This window comes from Acomys russatus, chromosome 18 (genome assembly GCF_903995435.1).
Source record: "Acomys russatus chromosome 18, mAcoRus1.1, whole genome shotgun sequence".
NCBI lineage: Eukaryota > Metazoa > Chordata > Mammalia > Rodentia > Muridae > Acomys > Acomys russatus.
In genome coordinates, this window is record NC_067154.1 from 40,905,883 (window position 1) to 40,932,815 (window position 26,933).

General features: G+C 40.7%; 1 protein-coding gene across 3 annotated transcripts in view; it reads right to left on the bottom strand.

The window, feature by feature from the left end:
• Klf12 (KLF transcription factor 12) overlaps positions 1-26,933 on the bottom strand; it is a 355,350-nt gene that overhangs the window by 105,286 nt on the left and 223,131 nt on the right. For all 3 annotated transcript variants that reach the window (XM_051160912.1, XM_051160911.1, XM_051160910.1), the window contains one exon: positions 7,987-8,122. In XM_051160912.1, the coding sequence (XP_051016869.1) occupies positions 7,987-8,122 (136 nt within the window). The remainder of the gene's footprint in view (positions 1-7,986; positions 8,123-26,933) is intronic.

Sequence of the window (26,933 nt, forward strand, 5' to 3'; positions counted from 1 at the left end):
GACTTAGATGGGAAATGTAAACAACTGTTTATAGATCCCTTTTAAAGAGACAGACAGATCCAGAGCAGGGAATGGGGATAGAGGGACAGAGAAAGCAGACTGGCACAGAAACAAAGTAGAGACACTGTCATTCTGCCCTGATGCCTCTCCTGCAGGTGTAATGCTTGAACAGACAGATCTGACCTCTGTAGAACTCTGCTGCTTTTGTGAAAACAAGGAATTAGAAGTATGTTCTTCATCTGGTCACTGAGATTGACAGCTAGTCACTCCTGAATGCTTCTGCCTTAGGGGCTCTGCACTTATTTTAGCTATCCAGGGTTTTGTCCTCATACTTTGCCCTCATTCTTTTTTTTTTTTTTTTTTTTTAACTTCACACAAGCCAGTCATTTAAGAAGAGGGAAACTCAGTTGGGAAATGGCCCCCTCTCCATAATTGGGCCATTTGCAAGCTTACTGTAGGCAGTGCCACCCCAGGCAAATGCCCTGGGTGTTACAAGAAAGCGAGCTGAGCAAGCCATAAGGAGCAAGCCAATAAGCAGCATTCCTTCATGGTCTCTGTTTCAATTCCTGCCTCTAGGTCCCTGCTAGGAGTTCTTGCCCTTGACTTCACTTTGTGATAGATTGTGGCCACAAGAGTTGTAAACTGAAATTTAACTTATCTTCTATGTTGCTTTTTGTGGTGGAGTTTTACAATAGCAGTAGAAACTCTGAGACACATCTCCTTCAGTACACTGAGCATAGCCTTTATCAGAGGTATTCTCTGTACATCCTATGTGGAGCAATCACACAGCCTCCCACCTCCACACTGACGGGTGCAGATTCTCTTTCCTCCATCTGTATCTCAATGTCTTCAGAACTGTCTTCTCCTATCTCTCCACTCAAAAGCAAGCACCATAATATCAGTGACTACTGTACTCAATGCCTTTGTGTCCAAAAAAGGACCTGAGTAGGTACTGTATTAGTCTTGTATATGCAAAAAAAGCTAAGATACAGTATCTGTCCACTGAGGAGCAGACCATAATAAAAATCATGTGTGTGTTTGTGTCTCATATATATATATAGGATCGATGCTATCAGACCTTGTGTCTAACTTGAGAGGTTGAAGGCTGCTAGGTTGTATGGTTCATATCCAAGGTGATATCACTGGGACCTTTTGGGGTATATAGTGCTGAGCCTGTGTAATCACACTCAGTTTTCTTGAGATTGACATCTGTGAAACACAACTGTGATCATACTATGGTTAAAAAAATATCCATCGATGCCACCCCACTGTCAGGAGCATGAAGCCATTCTTTCTGGTCAAGATGCTAACTTTGTCTCCAAGCAACCCTACTGTCCATCTCTTGTTTCCTCACTCAGTTTTGCATCAGTCATGAAGAACTTCTGTATCACACCATATGAAAAAGCTCTGCCCTGCTGCACTGTGGCATAGGTGTACTTATATTTTCTCACAGCAATGCCTCAGGCTTTTACTAGACTTCAACTAATCTCACATATTTCCACTCTTAGTGAAGAGCTATGAGTCATTCTGTCTTCACTGTGTAACACAAGGTTGAATGAATGAATGAATGAATGAACAAATCAGGGAGTGGCTTGCCTAATGAATACATGGCTCCATTTGGTAGTCTGTTAAGCTATTTAAATATTAAGTAATAAGCTAGAGCTCCTTGTACTTTTTACTCTTAAAGAGAGACCAAGGCTGTCTCAACAAAACAAATAAAGGGGGCTACAAGTAGACACTGGGTCTCCATTGAGCTCTTAAATTTCCAGGGGCTGAGTTGTGATGTCATCACTATATTTTTTTCCAGTCTTTGCAGACTGCTGAGTTGATGCTGGCCAAGCATGTACTTTAGACTTTATTACGGAATAGTTCTCAATGAATCTTGGCTTATTTGTTTATTTGAACTTTCTGTAAGAGCCATCAAACAGCATCCTGCTCACTAGGCAAGTGTGAGTGCTTCCCTTACTTACCCATCAGCTCTGGCACACTAGGCAAGCTATTGCTCAGTGGCTACTGATAGCTAGCCTTTTCTCTACGTATATTTGCCCAAATGTGTCTCCTAGTAGGACCTGAAGTGGGCATTTGTATGTATTTCTAATCTTACTAGGATTATGAAATGAATAGTTTCATCAAATACAGCCTGGGTCTGGGAGGATTCTGAGAACAGAACCTGAATAATTCAACCTTCGGAAAGTAGAGAACAAATGTAATTTGGCCCTGGCTTTTCCTCAGTGTCTAGTCAACCAACTCTTAGCAGCTCAGAGGAGACATCAACATCCTGAAACTTTCTAGTAGGAAAGAGAAGAGGGAGGGTAGCATCCTTTCAGCTCTCACATGTTTCCCATCACAGCTGGGCAGAAAGCAATCCTAAACAGAACATGATTTGGGAGTCTTAGACATGTCAGCATATAGGCTATACTAAGACACACCTGCAATCACAGTTTTTTCCAGTAATAGCTTTTAAAATAAAATATAATGATAATATTTATTTTAAAAGCACTCTAATATTTTGCATTTTATTTATTTATTTATTTATTTTATTTTTATGTCTTTTCTTATTTTTTATTTTTTTATTTATTAATTTATTCTTGTTACATCTCAATGGTTATCCCATCCCTTGTGTCCTCCCATTCTTCCCTCCCTCCCATTTTCCCCTTACTCCCTTCCCCTATGACTGTGCCTGAGGGGGACTTCCTCCCCCTTTATATGCTATATTTTGCATTTTAATTCTTCATCTTTCAACATAATGCATGGTGCTGTAGATGATAAATCATCTAACATATCTGAGAATATACCAAACAGTGTACATTTAGATTGTCTATGCTCACGCTGCCTGGCGTTCAGCACTCTCACACACAGGTACCTTAAGACAGTTACAGTAGTGAGTTTTAAATCCACAGCATGAAATTCGGGGCTGCAGCTTTGCCTTCCTCCGGGACAGCAGGCTTGCAGATGTCTTGATTTGACTAGGAGCTCAGCAAATGCCTTTCCCTAGGAGCCTTATGAGAGAGTAAACCTCCACATGCCTCTGTTTTCTTGCTCCAGACAATAAAGGCAGTACCACCGGGCAAATGGAATAAGAACTGCAAGTGTTCTCAGAGAATCTGGCACCTGTAAACCCTCATAATAGTTTTTGTTTCCTTCCCTTTCCCATCTCTAGTACTGCACTCTGGTGCGATTTAAAAGACATTAACAGAGAAAATTAAGGGAAGCAAAGGAGTGTTAACTGTTCAACAATGAAAAAAAAAAAAAAGATGAAGAGAAATAACACCTAGCATGTCTGACTTCCTTAGATCAACACTGCAGGTTTTTTTGAGGCTTTTTAAAATTGATAATATTCATATTATATTTCAATTGTTATCCCATCCCTTGTATCCTCCTATTTTTCCCTTCCTCCCGCTTTTACCCTATTCCCCTCCCCTATGACTGTGACTCAGGGGGGCCTCCTCCCCCTGTATAAACATACAAGAAGAACACTATGACAGGTGGATCTGGGCCCAGGGGTTCTGCACAAGCTATGACACCAGCCAAGGACAATACATGCAGTAAGCATCAAACCCCTGTCCAGCCAATGGACAGGACATTCTCCACAATTAAGTGGAAAGTGGGGACTGACTTTCACACGAACTCTGGTGCCCCATATTTGACCACGTCCCCATGATGGGGAGGTCCAGTGGCACTCAGAGGAAGGATAGCAGGCTACCAAGAACAATGCAGTTTTATAAAGAAAGTATGATGTGTGGACTAGCTACGGGTAAGTTTGCAGGAAACACCCTGGGATAGCTAACTGGCTGCCATATTTTCTCTTTCAAGGCGCACATATGCAAAAGAGGCACCAATCGTAATTTTATCCGTTTTCTGAAACCCACAAGTTGGCTTCTTTATGAAGAGTGCTGTATCACATAAGCCACGTAATTCAATGGGGCAAGGGAGACACTGAAGTGATGGAAGCAGCTGGAATGTGATGGGAAACAAGCCCTTTAAAAGCTGTTTCATTTTAACCAGGATGCATGTCAGGATGTTCATCACAGCATCATCCTCTGCTTCCTGCCGAGCATCATCCTTCTCGCTTTAGCATCCCTTTGACAGACACCAGTCTCTCCAATTCTGCTCTACCCTCTTGACCCTGAGTAGGACAGAAGTCCCTCTGGGAGGGGCCCCTCTCATGCATTGCTCACTTGACACTTTAGCTTAGTTTGTGTGCGCTAAAAGGATCTAGAACATTCAGAATTTAGAGAAGGAAGAACGGGAAGGAAAGAGGCATTCTGGGTAACCAAACTTTAAACTCAAAAGTTTACTTATTTCAAAATATCAGTATTTTGTCTAGAATTAGAGTTAATTAAAATAATTTGTTCTGACCAAGTGCCTTTGCCTTCCTTCCTCTAAATACTTGTTTCATAATTATGTTTGCCAAGCTATCAAGAGAAATGGCCTTGTTTTACCATTGTGGAGGGGCCTGGGGTTGAGACAGAGACAGCGCAGATGTCTTAAAAACCCAAACATCAATGTTAAAAATCCTTTTTAAAAACCAGTAAAATGAATACTACTAGAAGGAGACTTGTTGGCATAATAAGGCTTATTTGATATATACTAATGCTAATAAAACAAGACATTAGACTAAAAGTCAAGCTATACTGCCTGAGAATAAAAGTTCCTGGAAAGAACCAGAACTTACACTAAATTATCTGTAAGTCTGATTCATTGATTTGACCTCTAAAGACCTTGGAGAGTCAGGAATGCTGTAGGTCCAGAGCCAAACTACTTTGAGCCAAACTTTACCCCCTCACCGGTAATAACCATTTATTGCTCTCTTCTTTATGTGGGCTAACATTTCTGTGATTGTTAGGTAAACATCTTGGAATGTAGAAACAGAACCCACATTTCCATCGACCAAAAGGCTACAAATACTGTCACATACCATCTGAGGCCAGCAACTGAGGTCTCCCTACTTTGTTTTACCCGCCTATCTGATATACCTACTAATACCTTTTAAAGCTGTATGGATTAATGACTTTCTTCACTTTGTTACTATAAAAGTTTAATCAAATCATTATCAAGTGGAATGTTGGATAACCTGTCTGAATCTGCTCCTTGGCTAAGGTCTCTTATATTTGACTACAGAATAAACTGTCTTATCTTTTTGGTGATGAGAGCTGGCTTTTTTTCTTTTAATGTCAACATGGCAGCATATGTAACAAGTAAGTACCCAAATAAATACAGGAGCTTCCTTAGTTTGATTTCTGTTTCTGTGAAAACCACAAAGGCCAAAAGCAGGTTGAGGAGGGAAGGGTGTATTTCCATTTATAGCTTATAGCCCATCATCCAAAGAAGTCATAGTGAACTCATTGCAGGACCCTGGCTGCAGAAAAAGAAGCAGAAGCCAGGGAGAAATGCTGCTTAGGGCTCACTCCCTGTGGTTTTCTCAGTCTTTTTTCTTCTAGCACCATGGACCACAGGTGGCAGTTCCCTTGGTGAGCCAGGTCCTCTCAAGCATGTCACATGCACTCAGAGGAAGGCATTTTCTCATTTGTGGTTCTTCTACGTCTACTCCAGCTTATGTCAAGTTGACAAACAACTAAGCCGGATGAGGACAAAGAGCATCAGCAGGAGATACCTGCTTTGTGGTTCAGCTTCTTGCTAGGGGCCTTCGACAAAAAATGTGACTTCGAGCAAGGCCACCTCATCGTCTCCAGTGTCAAAATCTCTCTGCTCTCATGGCCAACTCTATATTACTGCTAAAAAGTGAAGATTTGGACAAACATTTGGTTGCATCTCAGACCAGGGCTCCACTCCTCTCTAACTGGAAAAACAAACCATAAATCAATTCTCCAGGGTTTGAGAATTCATGCATCTGTTTCACGGAAAACTCAGATTTCACCATTGTTCTCCCTGTATCCTTCTCTACCCAATAGTCTCAGGAAACGTCTGTAAGTACAGAAAAGGAAGATACCCTCAGGAACCCTTAGAAATCTTCTTGTTATTTGCATGCTAAACTGATGTTTTTAATATTTTTATATAGCATTGGCCATCAAGAGGGAAAAGCAAGAAGAATGAGATGAAAGAGAAGTTAATAGTGAAATAATTACATTACTAGGAACTCAAGAAAAACCAATAGCAAGAAAACAAATTCACAACTGAATTTTCAAAGGCAATGCTGAGTAAACCAATGTACAGATTTTTCTTTAATTTAACATGGATCGTATATTTGTCTAACATTCAAATCTCTTCAATATGTTTCTAGAAGTTTGGAAATGTCTCTATACATAATGAGTCTTTTTGAGAAATCCTACTTGTTTTATCCAAAAGCATCTCTGTACTTTTAAATGCTTGCATGCAGACTCAGACTTTATGGGTGGTGAATTCATCATTACTGGGTCCAGGTAATGTGCAGCTTTCCAGGTGACGGAAGCTCAGTGTATGTTTTACTAACCTTTATAAAGACACTGACATGAGTAATAAATCTAGCTTCCCCTAATATGCATACATGATTTTCAGAACAGTTTCAAGGACAAGGACTTGAATTTTTATATAAAATATTGTAGGTTGAAACCATATCTACAAAACATATCAAAGAATTGCCATTAATTTGTACAGTTAAACAACTTGAACATGGAAAAACAGAACAAGACAGTAGGTTGCAAGAACTGGGAAGTGGGGGGAAACCTTGAAGTAAAAACAGATAAATCGACGATCTGTACACATGACATTTGCTAAAATTTAGCTCTTGGGCTGGGATGGTAGTTCAGTGGTTAAGAGCACTCGTTAGTGTTGCAGAGGGCCAGCGTTCAATTCTACTTTCGCTGTGGCTCACAACCATCTACAACTCCCATTCCAGGGACTCAGAGGTTAATCCCATTCTCTAGAGGTACCAGGCATCCATGAATATATACATTCATACAGGCAAAGTACCATACATATAAATAAAATAAAATAAAATAAAATAAAATAAAATAAAATAAAAAGTAGACCTTAAGGATTCTCAGCAGAAAGCACAAAAAAGTACCTAGTAAGATGAAGGGCACATGGATTAACTTGACTGTGGCAATTATTTCACAGGACCGAAGCATATAACAGTGAATTATACATTTCAAACATATACAGTCTTATCAGTTCTATCTCAACAAGGTCAAAAATAACTTTCTACAGAAGAATACACATGGACAAGCACACGTTCTACAAGAGTTGACAACAATACAAATGGGCTCATTTCTACAAGCAAAGGTTGATTTCTCATCCTGTGGTCTGAGTGAGAGAAAACAAAGGTGGGGTGGTGGTGGTGGTGGTGGGATAAACAATGCCTTGGAAAGGTGTACATGATGCCTATCTTCCGCAGTGCTATCGCAGCGTCTGCCAAATTTAAATCTTCCATAAAATAGAAGCAAGATGAGGATGGGCTAGAGGGATGTGGGTACCCAGTGCTTAAAAACACATGGAAACTCATGCAGAGCACTGGGCTCAGTCTCCAGGGATGGCAGCCCATACAGAACTGTCTATAACTCCAGCTCTGGGGGCATCTGATGACCACTTCTGGTCCCCACAAGGACTACAGTCATGAGAATACACACATAGAATTCAAACTAAAAAAATTTTAAAATTATTTAAAAAAAAAAACCATAATAACAACCAAAACAAGGATGCTTGACACATTCTATTGCCCTTGAGTTTGAAGATGAGTAATGATGGTGATAATCAGACACTGATACTCAAAAGGAACATTTCGCTCTTCAGAAGGGAAGGATGCAAGTTGTGTTTGAGAGGAAGCACACAGGTGTTATATCTCACAGAACAAAAACACCCCCACTGTTTTGAGACATTCCATCCTTCTCCCTAAACTGCTCCCCAAGAGTGCAGGCCAAATGGACAGATACAGTCACGTGTGCCAGTTCAGAGCTAAAATGACACGCCTGGGGAACCAGAGATGCAAAGTTCCCGTTATCCATCCATCACCTTGCAATGCTCATTTCATCCTGAGAATGTGGTACTTACTCTTGTACTGCTCTGGCTATGGAAAGGGCCGTGGATCCAGTTTCATTAACGCTATCTAAGGTCACATTTGGCAGGTCATCATCATCACTGTCACTTTTACTTTGTCTGGGAGATAGGCCTCGGGGGTCCATTTGTGCTGGGAAGAAAAGGCATATATAATAAATTAAAATTAGCGTGCAGAACTGAACTTCGTGCTGGACCAACATCGAGCACAGAACAACTCTTCCTGTGCATTTCCCGCAAGCAGACTCCTAAACCCTAATGGGATCATTGTTTAATGTGCTGAGCACCCACAGGCACCTTTGCCTTGTTCCTGAGATGAACACAACACCTGCACCAGATCACAGGAGCTCCAGGTATTGTTCCTAGAACAGAAGCCATCGATATCGGTAAATTGTAATATTGCCAACACAGCTTGTCAAAGCTAGTTGTATAGCTCCCGAGCAAGTGTTTCACCCCCTCCCACCCTGCTTTCTTCCACTGCCAGACTTGCAGCCACGTCACTTTTATCAGCCCTGTCCCTGGAGGGTGCAGTGCACAAGCTAGGGGAGGTACTGTTTGCTTCATGCTCTCATAAGAGGTGAAAAAAGGGAACAAAGCTGACATGACTAAAATAAAGTTTCATATTTTGCTTCTTGTGCGTGTGTGTGTATGCGCGCGTGCGCATGTGTGTGTGTGAATGGTTGTTTCATGGTTTATCACTGTTTCAGGTAGAACAGAAACTTGACTGCATAAAAATGGCAGAGGAGGAAGCATCAAGCACATCTGATATCTGTTCATTGCGTTAAAAGGTGCGTGTTCATCTCTCTCCTGACTACAGCGCTCAAAAAGACATTTCGAAATCTGGTTCTCCTCCTCCCATGAACTTGCCTCCGTGAGAAGCTGATGTTCTGAGCCCATTGGACTGTGGCCAGCTGAGCAGTTCAAAGTGGAATTTGATGGAATACAAGAAAGACTTTTAAAAATTAAATGTTTCTGCTGTTTCCCCTCTAGGAGTAGCTTTAGAGATCACCGCCTTCTGCCTTTTCCTCTCTCAGAAAACATGCGTACTTCCTTAATAAAAAAATGCCCGCCTGGACACAATTGTTAAAAATATACAGTTGTAACCCACTCAGGTCCAGTTCCGATCATTACTCCTCAAAGGCGCCTAAGAAAGGCTCCCCCAAACCACCATTGTTTGTAAAGGAAAGCAAAATGTACTTCATATCAAGGTTACAATGACATTTGGGTACAACTCCATTTCAAATCAAGATTACAATGGCAGTTGAGTACAAGCACATTTAAAATTATGGTTATAATGACATTTGGATACAATCGAGCAAAAAGACACCTTTTATTTTTTTGAATAATTTTTTTGCAGCTTAAGTATTTTACCCAGGAATTGATAGAAAGTTTCCTTCTGGGCAATTCTGTTCTAGTGTGATTCATTTAATGACTGTTTACAGCTATGCAAAGACAGCCAAGGAAATTAACAGTAGCAACATCTAGGTTTCCAACTCCCCCTTGCATGCCTCGATATGTGCCTGTAATGCCAAGAGAAGACCACTGAAAGTTTTTGAAACATTATGTACAATTTCCCCTTTGCTAAGGTATCGAATGACCAGCTAGCCAAAGAACAGAGAATTCTCATGGTGCCAGTTTATCGATGACAGCTGGAGTTGCCAAGCACATACAATTTGAGGACGGCTCAGGTGGCTGTGCAAGAGGCTGAAGGTCAAGCCAAGCTGTATGAAACATCCCAGAATATGGGGGGAGCTGTTACCCGAGTCATCTAAATTGTGTGATGTTTATAGCTAAACTTAAGTATAAAATATGTTAAAGAAGTTGGCTGTTTGAATGTACTTTTCAGGAGGATCGTACTTGAGGACTTCTTTCCAATATTTTCAATAAATATTATGAAATACATCTGCTGCCACCATGCTGGGAGATTCTTCATGCTCATATCCTTAGCCAAGCTGAGAAAGTAATCAGAGAGGCTTTTCAAAATTTGAATTGCTGATGAGGTCAGATGATTAGCTTATCTACATACTTGCATAATTTCATTCTATTTTTATTAAATGTGGAATAGGGACATCACACCCAGTTAACCTCCAGTAGTCTTTGCATGTTGGCGCCCATGTTAGGATAACTAAGTCTCTCAGCACTCTTGTAGGACAATGCAAATGTTTCCTGGGCAACAAGAACACACATGTCATCTCGCATTCAATCACTGTCTCTCTCCCTCGCTCCCTCCTCCTCTCGCCCCCCCCACACACACACCTTTACATGCATTCAGAGTTCTCTGAGTTAAGAGAGCAAGAGATGATCTATAGTTGGAAGGAATTTATCTTTGAGCTTGGTGTAGCACTATAAACCTTTTCTGGCACCCAGGAGCAGAAATGCAAGGATATTTCTGAGTTCAAGGCCAACCTGGTTGACCAAGTGACTTTCATGCCAGCAAGAGTTACATTGTGAGATTCAATCTCATTAAATCGCATGCTCGCACAGACAGACAGACAGACAGACAGACAGACAGACAGACACACACACACACACACACACACACACACACACACACACATTCACACACTTATATTGAAGATTTCACACATTTTCAAACTGGAAAAATGGATTGGGTTATTTAGAGAAACTCAGTTCCTTGGAGTTGGACTTGTTCTGGACAAATCCTAGGAAGAAAATCGCAACACTTAAAGTTGAGCAGACTGGTTTTCCATTACTATCGGTGGCAGATCATGATTAGGCAGATTGTCCTTTGCCCTGCCCTTACACGGCCACTTTTGACAGTGACTCTGATGGACTTTATGGCTTGTGGTTAAATCACATAGGTAAATGCAACTCAAATGGGGGTTTGAGAAGAAGTTCCTCATGAGGGCACTTGTTCTGAGAAGCAAGTTACCATGGGATGGATGGAGCTTGGACAGGCTAAAAAGAGATATACTGCTTAGCTGACCACCACGCCCAGCTGGCATGTTAGCCGTGTTTCATTCACTTTTCACATTCCGGCCACCAGAAGACCACATCAGTATTAGGCACCCTTGATGAGGCCAGTGTAAAATCTGTCTACCTAAACCCATTTCAAAATCTGACCCACAGAACTGTGGCCACATAAAACAGCTGCCATTTTAATCTACCTAATTTAGGGATGATGTTGTCTTAACAGGGTTGTAGGCAAGCAACAGCAAGCTGCCCTACTCCTATGTGTTCTTTTTGTCAAGAACAGCCTGGTGTTTAGTGACAAAAGTCAATGCGGAACTTGAAACCACACACAACCCTCTGTACTTTCTGCTCTGTTTGTTTTTGTTTTTGTTTTTGTTTTTGTTTTGAGACAGGGTTTCTCTGTGAAGCCATGACTAACCTGGACTTGCTTTGTAGGCCAGGCTGGCCATGAACTTACAGTGATCCGCCTGCCTCTGCCTCCCAAGTGCTGTGATTAAAAGTGTGTGCCACCAATGCCTGGCTTGTACTTTCTGCTCTTAATTAAAGCCCCTCCCTTGTATTTTTAGGTGTTTCCTTGTAGAAAGCACCGTGTTTGAGCCTCAGCATCACTCACCAACATTCCCTCATTCTATGGGGGAGAGGGGAGATGCTACCTCCAAAGAACACCCTTCACAGCCTTTCTCTCAGCTGTATCCTTCACAAGAAGACCATCAGGTGCCTCTTGTGAGGCCTGCAGTCAAAGCTCCATGACCTTTTCAACACTCTTAAATGTCTTTCCTGTGTAACAGTGGGCTGACACTAATGCATTTCACTAGGGTACACGTTCCCTCAACACCCTCTCTCCCTTGCCTGGCACTATCAAAAAAATTATACACTTTTGATAAAGATAACCTGTGCATTCATGCCCCTGCTTGTGAAGTTTTCCATAAGTCCCCTTCCTAAATGTATATAATAAAACTATACCTGAACATACCTTAAAATATAAGCACACTAACATGTGCTTAAAAACAGCAACAAAAATGGGGACCTGGAGAATACGGTAAAGCTTTTGCCTAATGTGCACACAACTCTGGGTTCCCTTGTGAGCATCTCAAGAGAAAAGAATGGATGACAGACAAAATCCCCTTCCTTACTACCGGGGCAGAAAAGAGAAGGTACCCATAGCTGGGCAGGGCTATGAGGATCCTGGGTACGCAGTATCACAGCATCACTGGGTTGTATGTTCTTTTTCAGCCATTCACACTGGCTGCCAACGTGTTCATCCTGCCAAGGCTGAAACTTGTCCAGCCAGGGAAAGCTGGCCTCCCGGAGGGCTGCCAGTGAAGATACGATGAAGGGCACGAAAGGGACACGAATGTCTGCAGAGGATTACGGTGTGGAGAAGTCCAGTCTCTTAGGATAGCAGCTCCTCCCCCAACACAGCCTAAGCAGGAATTGTTCCCCCCCCAAAAAAAACGTGCAGAGCTCTAGCATGGAAACAGAGACCTGGCTTCAGAAAAAAATGAGGTGACCTCAGGCCATGTCACTTGTGGCCAGCTGACCTTAGGCAATCGATTTCACGTTGTGCAGCTTCGATTCCTCCCCTGCTACTGTCTTGTGGACGTTTAGGAGACAAGTAGTATGTGCAACCTGATTCATGGTCCCCAGCCTGGTGCTCGGCAGTCAATCCCCATACTGTTGGCCCTGGCAGTACATGCACTGCTTCTTCAAGCACAGGGTGAATCACTGCTCTTTGAACCTTCACCATCTCCAGGAACATTCCACTAAACTACATTTCACTTTCCTCACTCCTGAACTGACAAAAAGTTAGCAGAAGTGCAACAGACACAAGAACATTTATCAAGGATGCCACTTTGCTGGATCCAAACATCCATTTATGAATTGATTGAGTCAGTGGGTGCTAACAGGACAGTTACATGTACAAGGCACCATTCTGAGTGTTGGTAACTGTACAGTGAGCCAGGTAGACTATGGCTCAACTTCACACTGATGCTGATTATGGTAGCAACAGTGAGACAGATAGTAAGTATTACACACATAAGTGAGAAAACAAGTAAACAAACAAAACCTGCTCATTCACTCAAGGGCCACAGAGAAAAAAAGAAGAGGTGCAGCAGTCATGGGTTGCCAAGAGGTGGGAAGACGTCATTAGCGCTGGTGGTGAGGAAAGCTGTCCTGGGAATAATTACACATGATCAGGAGCCTGGAGGAGTAGTGAGATGCTTGTGTGTGAGCTGGCTGGTTTTCATTTGGGGGTAAGGGTCACCACAGGGACAGCAAAGGACAGATGCAAAGGCTCTGAGCTGGCCTGTGGTTTCTGTCAGTGGGAAGAAACAATGGGAACTAACACAGGGAGAAAGAAATGGGCCAAGGAGGAGGGAACCGTTTGTGGGGAAGACCTTAGTTGTGGCTAAGAAGGGAAGTCATTGGAAGGTTCTGGGTAGATGAAAGGCATGTTTTGAGTTGTGATCTCTGCTAAAGATCCCAGTTTGCTGTGCCTGGGTGTCAAGGTGGACCCACACACTGGACTCATCAGCTCTAATATAATGTTCTAGAAGGACTGCGGTGACTGCTTTATCCTTGGTCATGCCTTCACGGTGACTACAGTTAAATTCAGGACATTTGTATGTCCTGTGATGCACAGCCTTCACACTGCTTCTGTACAAGTGAATTTCTTTGCTTTTAATTTGTGAGTTCTTCAAATACGTGGCTTACTTTACTAGTGTATCAAGAAAGCATCTAAAAGTAAACAGAGCTTGGCTCACAGTAACGGTGAGCTCCCAGATCAGACCCAGCCCTCAGAGTCCCGGTCTGTTTACCAGGAACACTTGAATGTTTCCCATCTTCCCATAGAAGAGGCTTATCAGCCCTCCCACCATGCCACAGCTATTCCTTCATCCCCAGCTCTTACCTTGGATGCCCTTTCACATGTCTTTATTGTGTAACTTCCTTCCACATACAACTTGCCCAGTAGAAATCCACTTTCCCTCTAGCACATCTGGTATATCTTTTCCTAGCCAAATGTAATGACTCCCCTGGGAAAAGCCATAGTTTGTAACTGTGAATTTTTGGTGACACTTTTGCACTTTCTATTTTCAACTCTAGTTGAAAACGTACATACATTACACCCTCCATTATCCTGTCTGTTCCCTGAGGGGAGAGAGGCCAAACAATTTTTACCCCTGTTCTTAGCATAAAAAATAATGTTTGCTGATGAAGACGGTGGGCTAAGTGCAAAGTTCTACTTAAAATTGTCACAGTGGATAGAGACTGTCAGGGATTTCTGCCATAGTCTGATAGAAGTGGCTAAGTCATATTTTACTTACATTCTGGCTTACATTCTAAGGTTAACATTTGTTTATGAAAAGTTATAATCATTACACGTGTATGACTTTGTAAAGTCTTAGAATATTATGTTTCGGTGTGAATAGGGCACACTATAACACAAATGATAATATTCACAGTTTTTGTTTCTTTTCAGCTAAGTTACATTTAGCAAGGTTTTCTCTTGTTACAGGAAATGATTTTCAACATCTGCCTATATGCCTCAGTTCTATTAAAGATGTTAGTGCACAGAAGTAGCAAAAAGGTTATCATCATTTAAAATACAATTTAAAAAACTGGATTTAGTTGAGATCATCAGAAAAGTGACAAAGGTTTCCTTTTTTCTAACAAAGTATAACTAAAAAAATACTTATCTGTGGGTGGAATAAAGTGAATACAGATTCTCAACTGTCTGGTGTTTCCTGGAAGTATATCTTAGAGAAGAAAGGCTTTTATCATTTTTAAAAAAACATGAATTAAAAACTCTCCTCAATAAGGAGGCTTTTCCACTATGCATGGTACCCTGAAGTTCAAGGAGTCTCTGTAGAGCACTGTCCCACTCTCTAAGACTTACTTTCCACCTGGCCAGCTATTATAGCTGCACCAAAGCCAATCAGTTCTAATTGATTTACTTACAACTGCATCCACTTCAGGCAGAGAAGAGTTACAATACGTGACAATAAAGAGGATTTGAGGTGAGCACATGTGGGGAATAACGGTCTCACCAAGCTCATTTCCACCTACAGCACACAGAGTAGACTTCAGCAGTCATCAATCCATGGCCATTTCATTCACTGCTCTTCTTTTATGTAGTTGGTCTTTCTCTCCTCTGTGTTTTCTGGATTAAGGATGGGGTAAAACCAAATCTAAGACACTGGCTGAGATTAAGAGCCTTACTGAATCATGGCTGTTGGTTAGGTGTTTTAGATGTGAGGAGTACATACGAAGGGGCCCAATAGTCATCCTGCTTTTACTTTTGTTTTTCTGTCAGCTGCACAACGCACATATAAGCATGTAAGTGCTGGTTTACTATGGAAGAGAGAGCTAGAAGCCACTTTGATGCTGCTCCTTTTTACTGTCATGAGTTCGAGACTAGTCTGAGCTACATAGGAAGTACCAGGTCAGCAAAACCAAGTCCCAACAAACAGACAAACAAACAAAGGAACAAACATACAGATCTAGGGGTGGAACTCAAAGCTAGAGATCTTGTCTATCAAACCAGAGGCTCTGATCTTAATGCCACATATAAGAACTATGACATCCGCAGGAGAACTGTGCCACAGTAGGTCCTAGTATCATCTCCCCTTAAATCTCTTCAGCGAGTCTGCATTCCAAGGCTCCTTTAAGAGTGTATGTCTGTTACCTGAGCAGTCACTCAAAACTCTCTATAACGTTGGAGCATCATCTTCAGCCTTCTGGCCCAAGATATCAGACAGTCATATTTGTGAGGCAGGAATTAGTGAGGACTTGTTTACCCTGTCTTGGCAGAGTTTGGCTGTCGACTATGCCTACATCCAATCTTACCATTTTTTAGGTAGAATTCTGTCTGTGGTAGAAACAAGAATATTTTGCCCCGTGGATTGTTTGCCACATTTGAAGCCATCTCCATAAGGAGGTTCTTTGATGCTCACCATCCTCTTTGAGGTAGGTTGGGTGTTGACAGGAGTTAATTTGTCTCATTGTCAGTTAATCTTTACATTAATTAAAACATTTAAAATGCCATGTTCTGTATGTCTCCGAGGCTTTCTTTCATCTTCTCATTTTGGAAGCAAATAACCTATACCCCTAGTATACTCAGGTAATCAATTTTATTCCTTCTCAAGTCTCTGATGGGGTTGAAGAGCAGATAGTTTAGTTTTACAATTAAGCTTGGTTGTTTAGGAGTTAAGATGTCTTTAAGTCTAGATAGATGTTTTAAGTTGATAATGATGAGATATGATAGATATTCATTTACGTTCAGAATTTTAGACTCATCAAGATAGGAAAGATGTTTCCTTCAAGTCTGTCAAATACAAATAGCCAAAACACTAAATGTAACACTTATATAATTCCTGATTGTGTCATAGTTCTTCTTGCTATAGGTAGTTTATTGTATATATGTGTAATAATATAAATGTGTATATAAAAATAAAAAATACTAAAAAAAATAATGTATGTCTGGTGACACTACTGAGCACTCTTCCAGAGGACAAGAATTTAGTTCCCAGAACCTGTGTCAGGCAACTCACAACTGCCTGTAACTCCAGCTCTGGGCAGCCCAACACCTCATTTTGGTCCCTCGGGCCTGTGTATATGCCACATACACATGGTGTATAGTCATACTGACACAAACACACACACACACAGATACCCACATGGCTCCTCAAATGTATTTAAAAGAAAAAAACCTTTACAAAAGAATATACTTAATTCTTCTAGGTTAAAATAAATCTTGATATATGATAGAGTTAACTTTTCATTTAAAAAATATGGTAGACCTTTGTCATCCTTGAAAATAAGGTGATATCCATCAAAATGTTCAAAACTGTGAATTACTGGTTACCATGTTGTAGCTCTCTCTAATTCTGCTTGGCTGTATCACTTTATTTTCGCTTTTGGCTTTTTGTTCAAGTTCTCTGGTCCTTTGGCTTCGTGGTTAAGCACACGTGTCCATCCACCCTGCATAATATTTCTACCAAGCATGACCACTGTACTTCTCTCCTTGCCCATAACTCCTGTCCATTTCTTTACTGTAGTTATTGCCACAGCTCCAGAATGTGCAACCGGTAATCGATGTACGTAGAAGTTGGTAGAATTTCCCTACTGGTTCCCTGACCTGTGGAGTGAGAGGTGTTACGGTTGGAAAGACCAAATGGATGCCATTGGAGTTGCTCCTATCAGGAGACATAGCAAACCAAGGGCAATAATGAATTCCCAAAATAACTTCAAAAATTAATGCCACTATCGATGCCTTGAGAGATGTAGAGGTAACTGCCACATCTCCTTCTTTTGACTCTCATATCTGTCCCGTGTAGAAGATGGACTGATTCCAGAGAATGGCAGCTGACTATCGAAGACTTAATCATGCAGTTGCCTCCAAAGGCAGCTGCTGTATCATATGTGCTATATTTACCTGAGCAAGGTAATACATCTTCTGGTACCAGGTATGCAGTTATTAATCTAGCAAATGCATTTTCTCAGTACCTGTTCATAAAAATTACCAGAAGAAATTTGATGTCAGTGAGCAGGACCATCAGTATACATTTACAATTTCACCTCAGTGATATATTAACTCTATAGCCCAGTGTCATAATTTAGTTCGAAGGGATCTTGATCGTCTGTCTGTTCCACAAACTATCACATCGGTCCACTTTATTGATGACAGTATGCTGACTGGATCAAATGAACAGGAGGCAACCACTTTGACCTTGTTGGTAACACATATGCATATCAGAGGATAGGGAATAAACCCAACCAAAGAGCCAGGACCTCCCTTCTCAGTGCAACTTTTAGGAGTCCAGTGATAAGGGACACATGGAGATATTCCTTCTACGGTGAGTAGAGCTTCAGTGCTATCCATGCTCCTACACTTTGTGTGGAAGGAAAAATGATCACAGATTCATGGTTTGCAGCCAATGGATTGGTGGGGATGGTTAGGACTTGCATAGAGCATGATTGGAAAACTGATGAAAAAGAACCTGGGGAAGAAGTATGTTGACAGATCTCTCCAAGTGGGCAAAGGATGTGAAGATATTTGTGGCCCATGTAAATGTTCACCAGAAGGTTTTGTCCACAGAAGAGGAGTTCAACAATCAAATAGATAAGATGACACATTCTCTGGGCTGTCTGCCTGTTTCCGTGGTCATCCCTGATATTTTTTGGTCATCCCTGAAATTTTTCCATGGTCCCAAGAGCAAAGTGGTCATGGTGGCAGACATGGACATCATGTATGGGTTCAACAGCAGGGACTTCTACTCACCAAAGTTAGCTTGGCTGTAGCTGCTGTTAGGAGGGGTGATTGATACAGATTCCCCAGGGGAAATTGGATTGGTTCTCAACATTGGAGATTAGAAAGATGATGCCCAGAGTGCAGGATATCCCTTAGGGCATCTCATGGTGCTCTCATGCCCTGGGATTAATGCCAGTGGGAAACTACAACAGCCTAATCCAGGCAGGATGACAAAAAGCCCAGACCTGTCAGGAATGAAGGTATGGGCCAACTCCTCCAGGAAAAGAGCCAAGACCTGCTGAGGTGCTTGATGTGGGTGGAGGAAATACAAAATGGGTAAAAGGGAAGGTACTTATAAATACCAGCGAAGGCCACATGACTAGTGGCATAAATGAGGATGATAACTGCCATAACTATTTCTGTTAGACTTTGTTAAGAATGCATTTGCGCGGAAGTTTGTTCTTTTCAATTCCCTTGTCATGTGATGTGACATCAATCAAGATAATGGCAGTGGTTATCATATTTAAGTCTTGAGCTTAAAACTATGACCTTAAGGGACATTGTCACCTATTTTAAAATATATGCTTTTGTGGTTGTACGTGGCATAATTATTTCATGGTATGCATAATTATGACCTGGCTATTGTTTTCATTTGAGAACTAAATATGACACAAAAATATGACTGTATGTCAAGTTGATAAGGTGTGGACTTTTGTGACTATTCTTAGTTGTCAACTTGATTATATATGATTCACCTTCTAGTGGCAGCCTATATAAAGAACACAAAAAAAGCCCCCCCCCCCCCAAATGGCAAGTTTGTTCCTTCGTTAGTATTAGAGTCCACTTCTTTGGGATTCTGAGGTATGCTTGAAGACTCTTTGAGATATCCAGCCCCATTGACTGAACAACTATTGGATTCTTGGACTTTCTGTCTGGAGACAGACAACGTGACTAACCAGACCACAGCTTATAAGACACTCTAATAAATTCCATAAATTCTCATTCTATCCATTCTGTTTTTCTATGGAACTCTGACTAATAAAGACTTTTGTGTGGGTGCCAGGTTGTACTGCATTCAGGTCAGGCCTGACCAGGCCAATCAACAGACACTCTGAGGACCCTGCTCTTTTATGTCATGTGCTAGGCAGCACACAGCAGAGGAGGTACACACCAGTGTGTTCTGCTCTCCTCTCGGTTTGCATTAGCTTCTGTGTGAAGCTCATCCTAGTTTCAAGAGATTTCTTTAAAAGAAAACAGAGTAACGAGATAAATAATGTGGTCTTGGGCTTTCCCAGGCAAATGCCTGGTATGTCATGTGCTGCAGTATTTGGATGTAAACCAGTATAGAACTTTGAACCTTTGGTTTTGTTTGTTTGTTTGTTTGTTTGGTTTTTTTTTTTCTGCAGTAACCATGAAAAACAGAAATTTCCTTGGTGCAGAGCAGTGACATTCACGTGTGGTTTATTTTGGGGACATATATCACTCTATATTCTTAACATCATCCAGTTACTTTTTTCAGACAAAGCTGCCACATTGCCTCAGAAATAAACACTGGCTGTTCCTGAGGCCAAACAGAAAGGATCTGAGAGCTTAGAGGTCTCATTATAATCCGTGCTCCCTTCCCTGCTGTCAGGAGTGTGGATATACTTCTTGTGTGCCCTGTGTAGTAAAATTATCAAATCCGAGGTCCCCTGGGTGCATTGATTCTGTGCTGTCTCAACGCCTCTTTAGTTAAGTGGTGAATCTAAATCGCAAACAGCATTTCCCCTCATTATTCTCATATCCATTTATCTAACCTTGATACAAAAAATGATACACACACACGCATACACACACACACGCGCGCGCGCACACACAATTTGACATGGGTTCCAATACTTAAATCTCTTGCATAGCTATCTTGTGTACAAAGGGAGTTTGTGTCATTTGTTTTAGCAAAGTATATATATATAACAATATCATACTCTAATTTGCTTTATTTTACTCAACATGGCATGTGATATCTACTGGTACTCTCTCATTTCATTGTTACACTCTGTTGCAGTCTAATTGGAATGTTTTCTGAAAGGACCGCTATGATTTATCTATTCTCGTAATGAAAATTAAGTTTTCAAAATATCCAGTTAGCAATGATAACACAAGATGCTTCACAGTATAAATCTGAAAATGATGGTGCACATTGCCAAACGGTTCTCCAAAGTGGCTGAACCAATTTATATTCCCACTTATGCGTGCACATGCTACAGCCGCATATTAGATGAATATTGCCAGATTTAAACATCACTCTACTGTATAAAGCCATTTAATATGATCCAACATCCCAGGCAGAAGACAGTCTGTTTGGTACCTTGGGAAGCTGGGATAAGGATGATCTCAAGTACGAGGCCACAAGAGGAAATATCACTAGATTTGGCAAATTTTTATGAGTTGTAAATGTAGACTACATGCTTCTGAAAAAAATTTTAATTTATAGTTTGTTGAATTTTATTTTAGGAGAAAATACCACACTGTCTTCCCGGCATGTGTTGATTCTCAAAGTCCTTGCTAGTAAACTCCTGCACTGAGCATCCCAGGAGGTGCTCTCTACAAACCCTGCTTAACATCTCCACGCGGCTGTCAACCTGCAGACGTATGTTAGCCTGCCTACACTGAGACTCACCACTCCCTTAACTTTCACAGATTTCCAGATATCTCTGTGGGTGCTGCAATGTGATCTGTTCTTGTCTCAGAGAGGATACCAATATATCTTTGAATATTTCCATTCCTGTCTGTTTTATTTCTTGCTTTGTCTACTTTTCTATCCCAATGTTGCTTCCTAGATGAAGTTGTCAGTGCAATATTTCAATCCAAACATTTTTTTTTTCATTCAACATTTCCTCCATGTTGCCATTTTCCCAAAATGCAAACCTAGGAAATAGTCTAAATTCACCTTTTTGCTCATCCTTAAATCCATGTTTTATAGAAATGACTGTTGACATTCAGATCTTCTCAGCAGACTTCTGGAACCAGTCTTCTGGTTCTTCTTTTGCATCTTGCTACATCCGCCCCTTCACATACATATTTCAATGAGATCACACTAACTTCTACCTACTGTAGCTTTCCATGTTTTCCTAGAGCTTGCAGCAAATGTAAAGCATGTAGCTTGTCTCAATTAGCAGTTTCGTTAATACATATTCCTGTCCTAACTACATACATAGTGTACAAATAGTACCAATCACAAGTCCATACTGAAATGGATAAATCATATCAACATGAAAAAGCAAGCAGGCAAGCGAATGCAGTGAGATAAGTCTCTGAGGCAGACAAACACAGGGTTATAAAAAACTGTACCTGTGAATATGACTCATGCATCCTGTCCACTTTTGCATGTCCTTCAGGTGTCATGTATCATGACCTTACATGTCATCTGATCATATCAACTTATCCATCCTTTGGTACACTCTACTTCTCCATTAAGAATGCTTTATTTTTATTTTTTCAGAAGTCAGGGGACTGCACCTTTAAAATTGCTCTTGTCAGCCTGGCACGGTGGCACATACCTGTAACCCCACCCAGCACTTGGGGAAGCAGAGGCATATGGACTGTTGTGAGTTCAAGGCCAGCCTGGTCTACAAAGTCAGTCCAGGATAGCCAAAGCTACACAGAGAAATCCTGTCTCAAAAAAAAAAAAATCCAAAAGATAAACTGCTCTTGTCAATGTAGATCCTATATTTAAGGCTTCGCTCACAAGCACCTCTCTCCTGACCTCACAATGGCGCCCTTCCACCTACCGACTAATGGCATCTTTCTTTGTATACTGCACCTGTGATCATAGGTAGGCATAAGGTTATTGTGTAATTGAAGTGCTGATTTCTGCATCTACTCATATCTGGTTGCGATAGTTGTTCTGAGAATCTTTGCCTCAGTGTTGTGTAAACACTCCTCCCCAATTGTCCCCTGGTATGTCAATAAAGCAGCTTATAGCCAATTGCTAAATAGGGGAAAGAATAGGGTTGGACTTCCTGCCAGCCAGGGGAAGAGGAGTTAGAGGAGGAAGCAGGGGATTCAGCCAGTGGCAGAGGTCCAGGAGAGAGGAGGGGAGAGCAGCTGAGCGGGAAAGCCATAAAACACAAGTATCCCAGGGACTTATGCTGGGAGGAAGCCAGATTAGTTTAGAAAGTTAAGACTAGAGTAATAACTACTCAGGATTGTGATTTAAAGCTTGATAAACAAATAACATAATTGAATCTCAACAATTTGAGGGATAGGTTAATACAAAAACTGAAAAAAAAATAATATTATAAAAATAACCTTAACAGGCCTTTGTTTGGCTGTCTTACAGACTTGTCTCACTGGGTTTGTGTACTTTGGTGTGATTTATCATTTCACTGTGGGTTTGCTGTTGGTACTATTTGTACACTATATATGTAGTTAAAACAGGAATATACAAAAGTGAAATTACTAATTGAAGTGAATAGAAAAGAATGTGAAAGTTCTTGGGTAAGGCAAAGGAAAAAAAAAAAAAGAAAGAAAGAAGGAAAAAGAAAAAAGAAAAAAAGAAAATAAATAAATCAAGCCAGGGTTGGTGGTGTATGCCTGCAATCTCAGCACTCACAAGGCTGAGGAAGGTAACTGTTACAAGTTTGAGAGCAGCCTGGGCTTCAGAGAGAGAACCAGGCCAGCTAGGATTCCATACCAAGATCCTATCTCAGTGGAAGAAAGGAAACTAAAGACTTCTGACACTCAGGTTCATAACTTGGTAGTTCAAAATTTATTGAGTTTTGAGAAATGAGTCGGCCAGCAACCAAAAACTTAAGATGGCACTGTCACCATTGTATTTCTTTTAGTAGCAGTCATAAAGACTGCTTAATTTTTGATAGAACCTCATGTAGCACAGAGGGTCTTGAGCTAGGTACATAGTTCAAGGTGACCCTGAACTGGTTCCCTTTCCTTTGCAACTAACCCTGGGATCACAGGTGTGAGCCAGCACCAAACTCCTTTTTTTTCTCATTTAAATGGCACAATACAAGGCATAAAATTTATGAAGCTTATAATAAGCCAACAAACTCTTTAGCTTAGGTAATACACATCAAATATATGGCATTGCATTATGGAGTTTTCAAACACAAAAGGCTCCTCTAAGTAAACTGGCTGGCTGGACAGTTACAACTAACTGTTCAGATACTAACTGAAAAGTATGAATGAGGCAGATTTTCCTTACGTCTCTTTTGGAACAAGGTCTGATCTACTACCTTGGGTATAAAATAGTGTTCTCTTGCTTCTGCTAAGAACCACTGCATTTCCAGTCCTTATAATGCAGATCACAAAGCACAAAGTAACAATTCAATGGCTTACTTAGATTTACAAATGGAAAAAGTTAAGCCCTTTCATTTATAGCAGATCTGGAATCATTATACAGCTAAAAACTGTTTTATCATTGAAATGGTGTTTGCTTTTAAATACTAAAGGCTTATGATGGTGATTAACATTACAAATGACCACAATTGGCCAAGGAAGAAAAAAGTAAGCCTGCTAATAGTTGTACAAGTTTCAAGGTGGATAATGAGATAATAAAACACGTAATTGGAGGTTATAGTACCTTGATTACTGCAGATTATACCAATGGGCACAATAACGCCACTAAAGAGTGCATCATGATCCACCACTCATTTGTTGGATGATAAGTGGATTATGTTCCATGAAAAGGTGGACTTGCAGAGTATAGTAAAATGTGCTACTGCACAGTGTGATGCTCATGTGCTGGACAGCAGGCAACGTCCTTTACACTTTGATAAATTTAACGAATAAGAAAAAAAGAATGACTAAAATGTAGAAATGACCTTGAAATCAGAGCTGGGAGATGTCAGTTCCTATCATGAAGCTAGCTAGTCTTCACATCTAAACACATATGCTTGAAAATTTATTTTCCAGTCTGATGAAAGCATTCCTAAACATCTGCTCCGTGAGCTCGGATGATTCAGAAAGTGTAATGCCCTAATGATGACTAGCTATTGGCTGGTGCTCAAGATTTTATTGAACTCATTAATCTAAGAAAAATAAATATCACTGTAATGGTAACATTAATTGTTGACAGTATCTTTGTTGGTTTTTTCCCTCGTGGTCTTTTGGAAAATAACCACTATCAGGTTGAGGAAAGATGCAACACCCATGCCTGTGTTGTATGTGTGTCTTTTCATCCATTTTCCTCCTCAAAAGAGCTCCAGGCAGGGACCAGATATGTCTAAAAATGACACAGATGTCGGAGTCTGAAACCCAGTGAACCACACTTTGACAAAATTTCCCTACACCTAGAAATGTTAACCTATAGCTTGGGGCTTTTGTTCTTATGCTGTAAGATGTTGGAGACATGGATGCACACAATGCCACACTCCAATGTCAATACTTAGCTGTGTGGGATTGCATCATATGGTTCACATGTGAACCCATGCATTTGCTGTTACAGATACTTATTTTACACATCATAAATTTTAGACCTTAACCAAAACCACAAGTGATTTTAAAATGCAATATTTTATGTTCAGTTAAACAGCACCTTATTTCAGGAAATACAGACTTGGGATACTACCATTACCTAATTACTTAAATATTCCAAGCTTAATCAGTCAAGCATCAAGCCAAAGTATGAAAAAACGATTTTGAAGTATTTTTAAAATCTGATTTAATCATAAACAGAACTGTTAGGGGCTGAACCACAGAGCTCTCTATTTTCTTACCTATGAAAAATTGACAGCAATGTTGGTAATTGGAGGGGGGCATAAGGATAAAATATGTAACTCACCAAGAACATATAGTCCACAAAGGTTATTATTTAAATAATTTAAACAAACACATTTATAAGATTTATTACATACTTTGCTGACTTTCTCAAACAGACTGACAGCAGTTTATCATTCCTTTGTTACTAATGGTCATCATCTCACAGGCAGTTATGATACTTTTGTAAGATAATATCTCCAGGGTCAGAGAACGGGCTACCTATTCCCACCTAGAGAGTCCTGGCTTTGGTGACTCAAGCTCCTCCATTGATAATAACGTTCACGTCTCTTTTGCCCACCACCCTTTGTACTTAGTGTCCCTATAGATAAAACTCACTTTCCTAATCTGTACATCAGTTTCAAATCAAATAGTGAGAATTGAACATGGGTTATTTTCTTACTGTATAGAAACCTACAGAATGTGAGGTGCTACAATTTCTTGTGTCTATTGGGAATACCTAAAAAAAAAAAATCTATCGAGGAAATGTTTTAGAGGGCCCAGATAATGAAAATAAGGGTGGCAAAATATACCTTTCACTTACTTCTTCTTCACCATGCTTATTTGCTATGCTCAATCTAGGCACAGCTAGAAAACTATCCCCAAATGGAGTAGAGTTAAAAGCCTTTGGCGCTGTGGTGAGTGGAGGGTACAGACAGTGCGTGTCACACATGCATGCGTTATGTATACCACACACAGTGTATGTATTGGGAAGTGCATCAGACCTGACACCAACAACAAAATTACACTGTGCTGTGCACTCACCCTCCATCCTGCATTCCCGTCTATTCTTTTCCTGGTCTGACATGGTCCTACCTACGCTGACACTGGAGTTTAATGTTTCTTTACCTTTCACCCCAACTGTCCCCTCCTCTACCTTTATTAGCGCAGTGTGACTTCCTCCAGGGCAATGTTCTTTGCAGATTTACGAGTGAAGGTCCCCCCCTGCCCCCTGGAAGGTTTCCTCTGTTAAAAGCTCCCCGTGTTTATAGAGGACTGATTTAAGGCATTCACTTCGGACAAAGACCACAGCAGACATGATTAGGGGAGCCTTTAGATTAGCACAGAGAAGACCCCCTCCCAAAAAAAAATGCCATCAAGAAATTGACAATGCCTTCTAAACAGAGAAAGCTTCCAGACAATTCCTACAAAGCTGTCGGAGATTTGAGCTTCCTTTTGCTTAATACACCTTTAAGGCCAGAGAGATCTGAAATGGAAAACCAAATCTTTCTTTTATGGCCGCAACAAATGGGCAGGCCATGGTAAATACATCATCGATTCTTTCTCACAAAGAGATACTTAAATGCAGGGAGCAAGGAAGAGGAGCATTTTCCTTCGACTTAAGGTTTGTTAAAGGAAATTTATGTTTTTAACATGCACTGCAAACACGGAAAAACGGATTGTACCGTCATCAGCTTTTAAATCAAAACAGCTTGCTATCTGGTAAAGACAGGCGTACTGGTCGATTTATTTCATAAAACTTTATGTACAAAGAGACAGTGCCTATGAACTTAATGGAGAGAATATTGAGTGTGGAGGGTAATTTTTATTACAGTTTATAGTGGGATTATCCATACTCCACAGTTTCTAGATTTTTATGGTAGCACACTGCTGATGTGGTTAGCTGCAGTGCAGGGGGAGGTACGATTGCCCTCACCCTGACTAGAAAATGAAATTGGCATAACTATTTTATATGCTATATGGGAAACATCACTGATTATATTAATTATCTGAGTCAAATTAAAACCCTCTTTATCCTATGTCCACAGGTAAAATAGTCCACTGAGAGAAAGAATAAGAAAGGGCTGACTATAATTTTCATACAGCACAGTCTTCTCATTATGAATTTTTGGGAACCTTTAGAACATTTCTCACTCACAAGAGTTCAACTCCAGAAAGCATTACATCAATTATCTATAACTAATACCAAAAGAACTTCTGGCTAGTGCAGAAACAGTACCTACTCAAGAACCTAGAAGACCCAGAATGGTTCGTTGGCATAAAC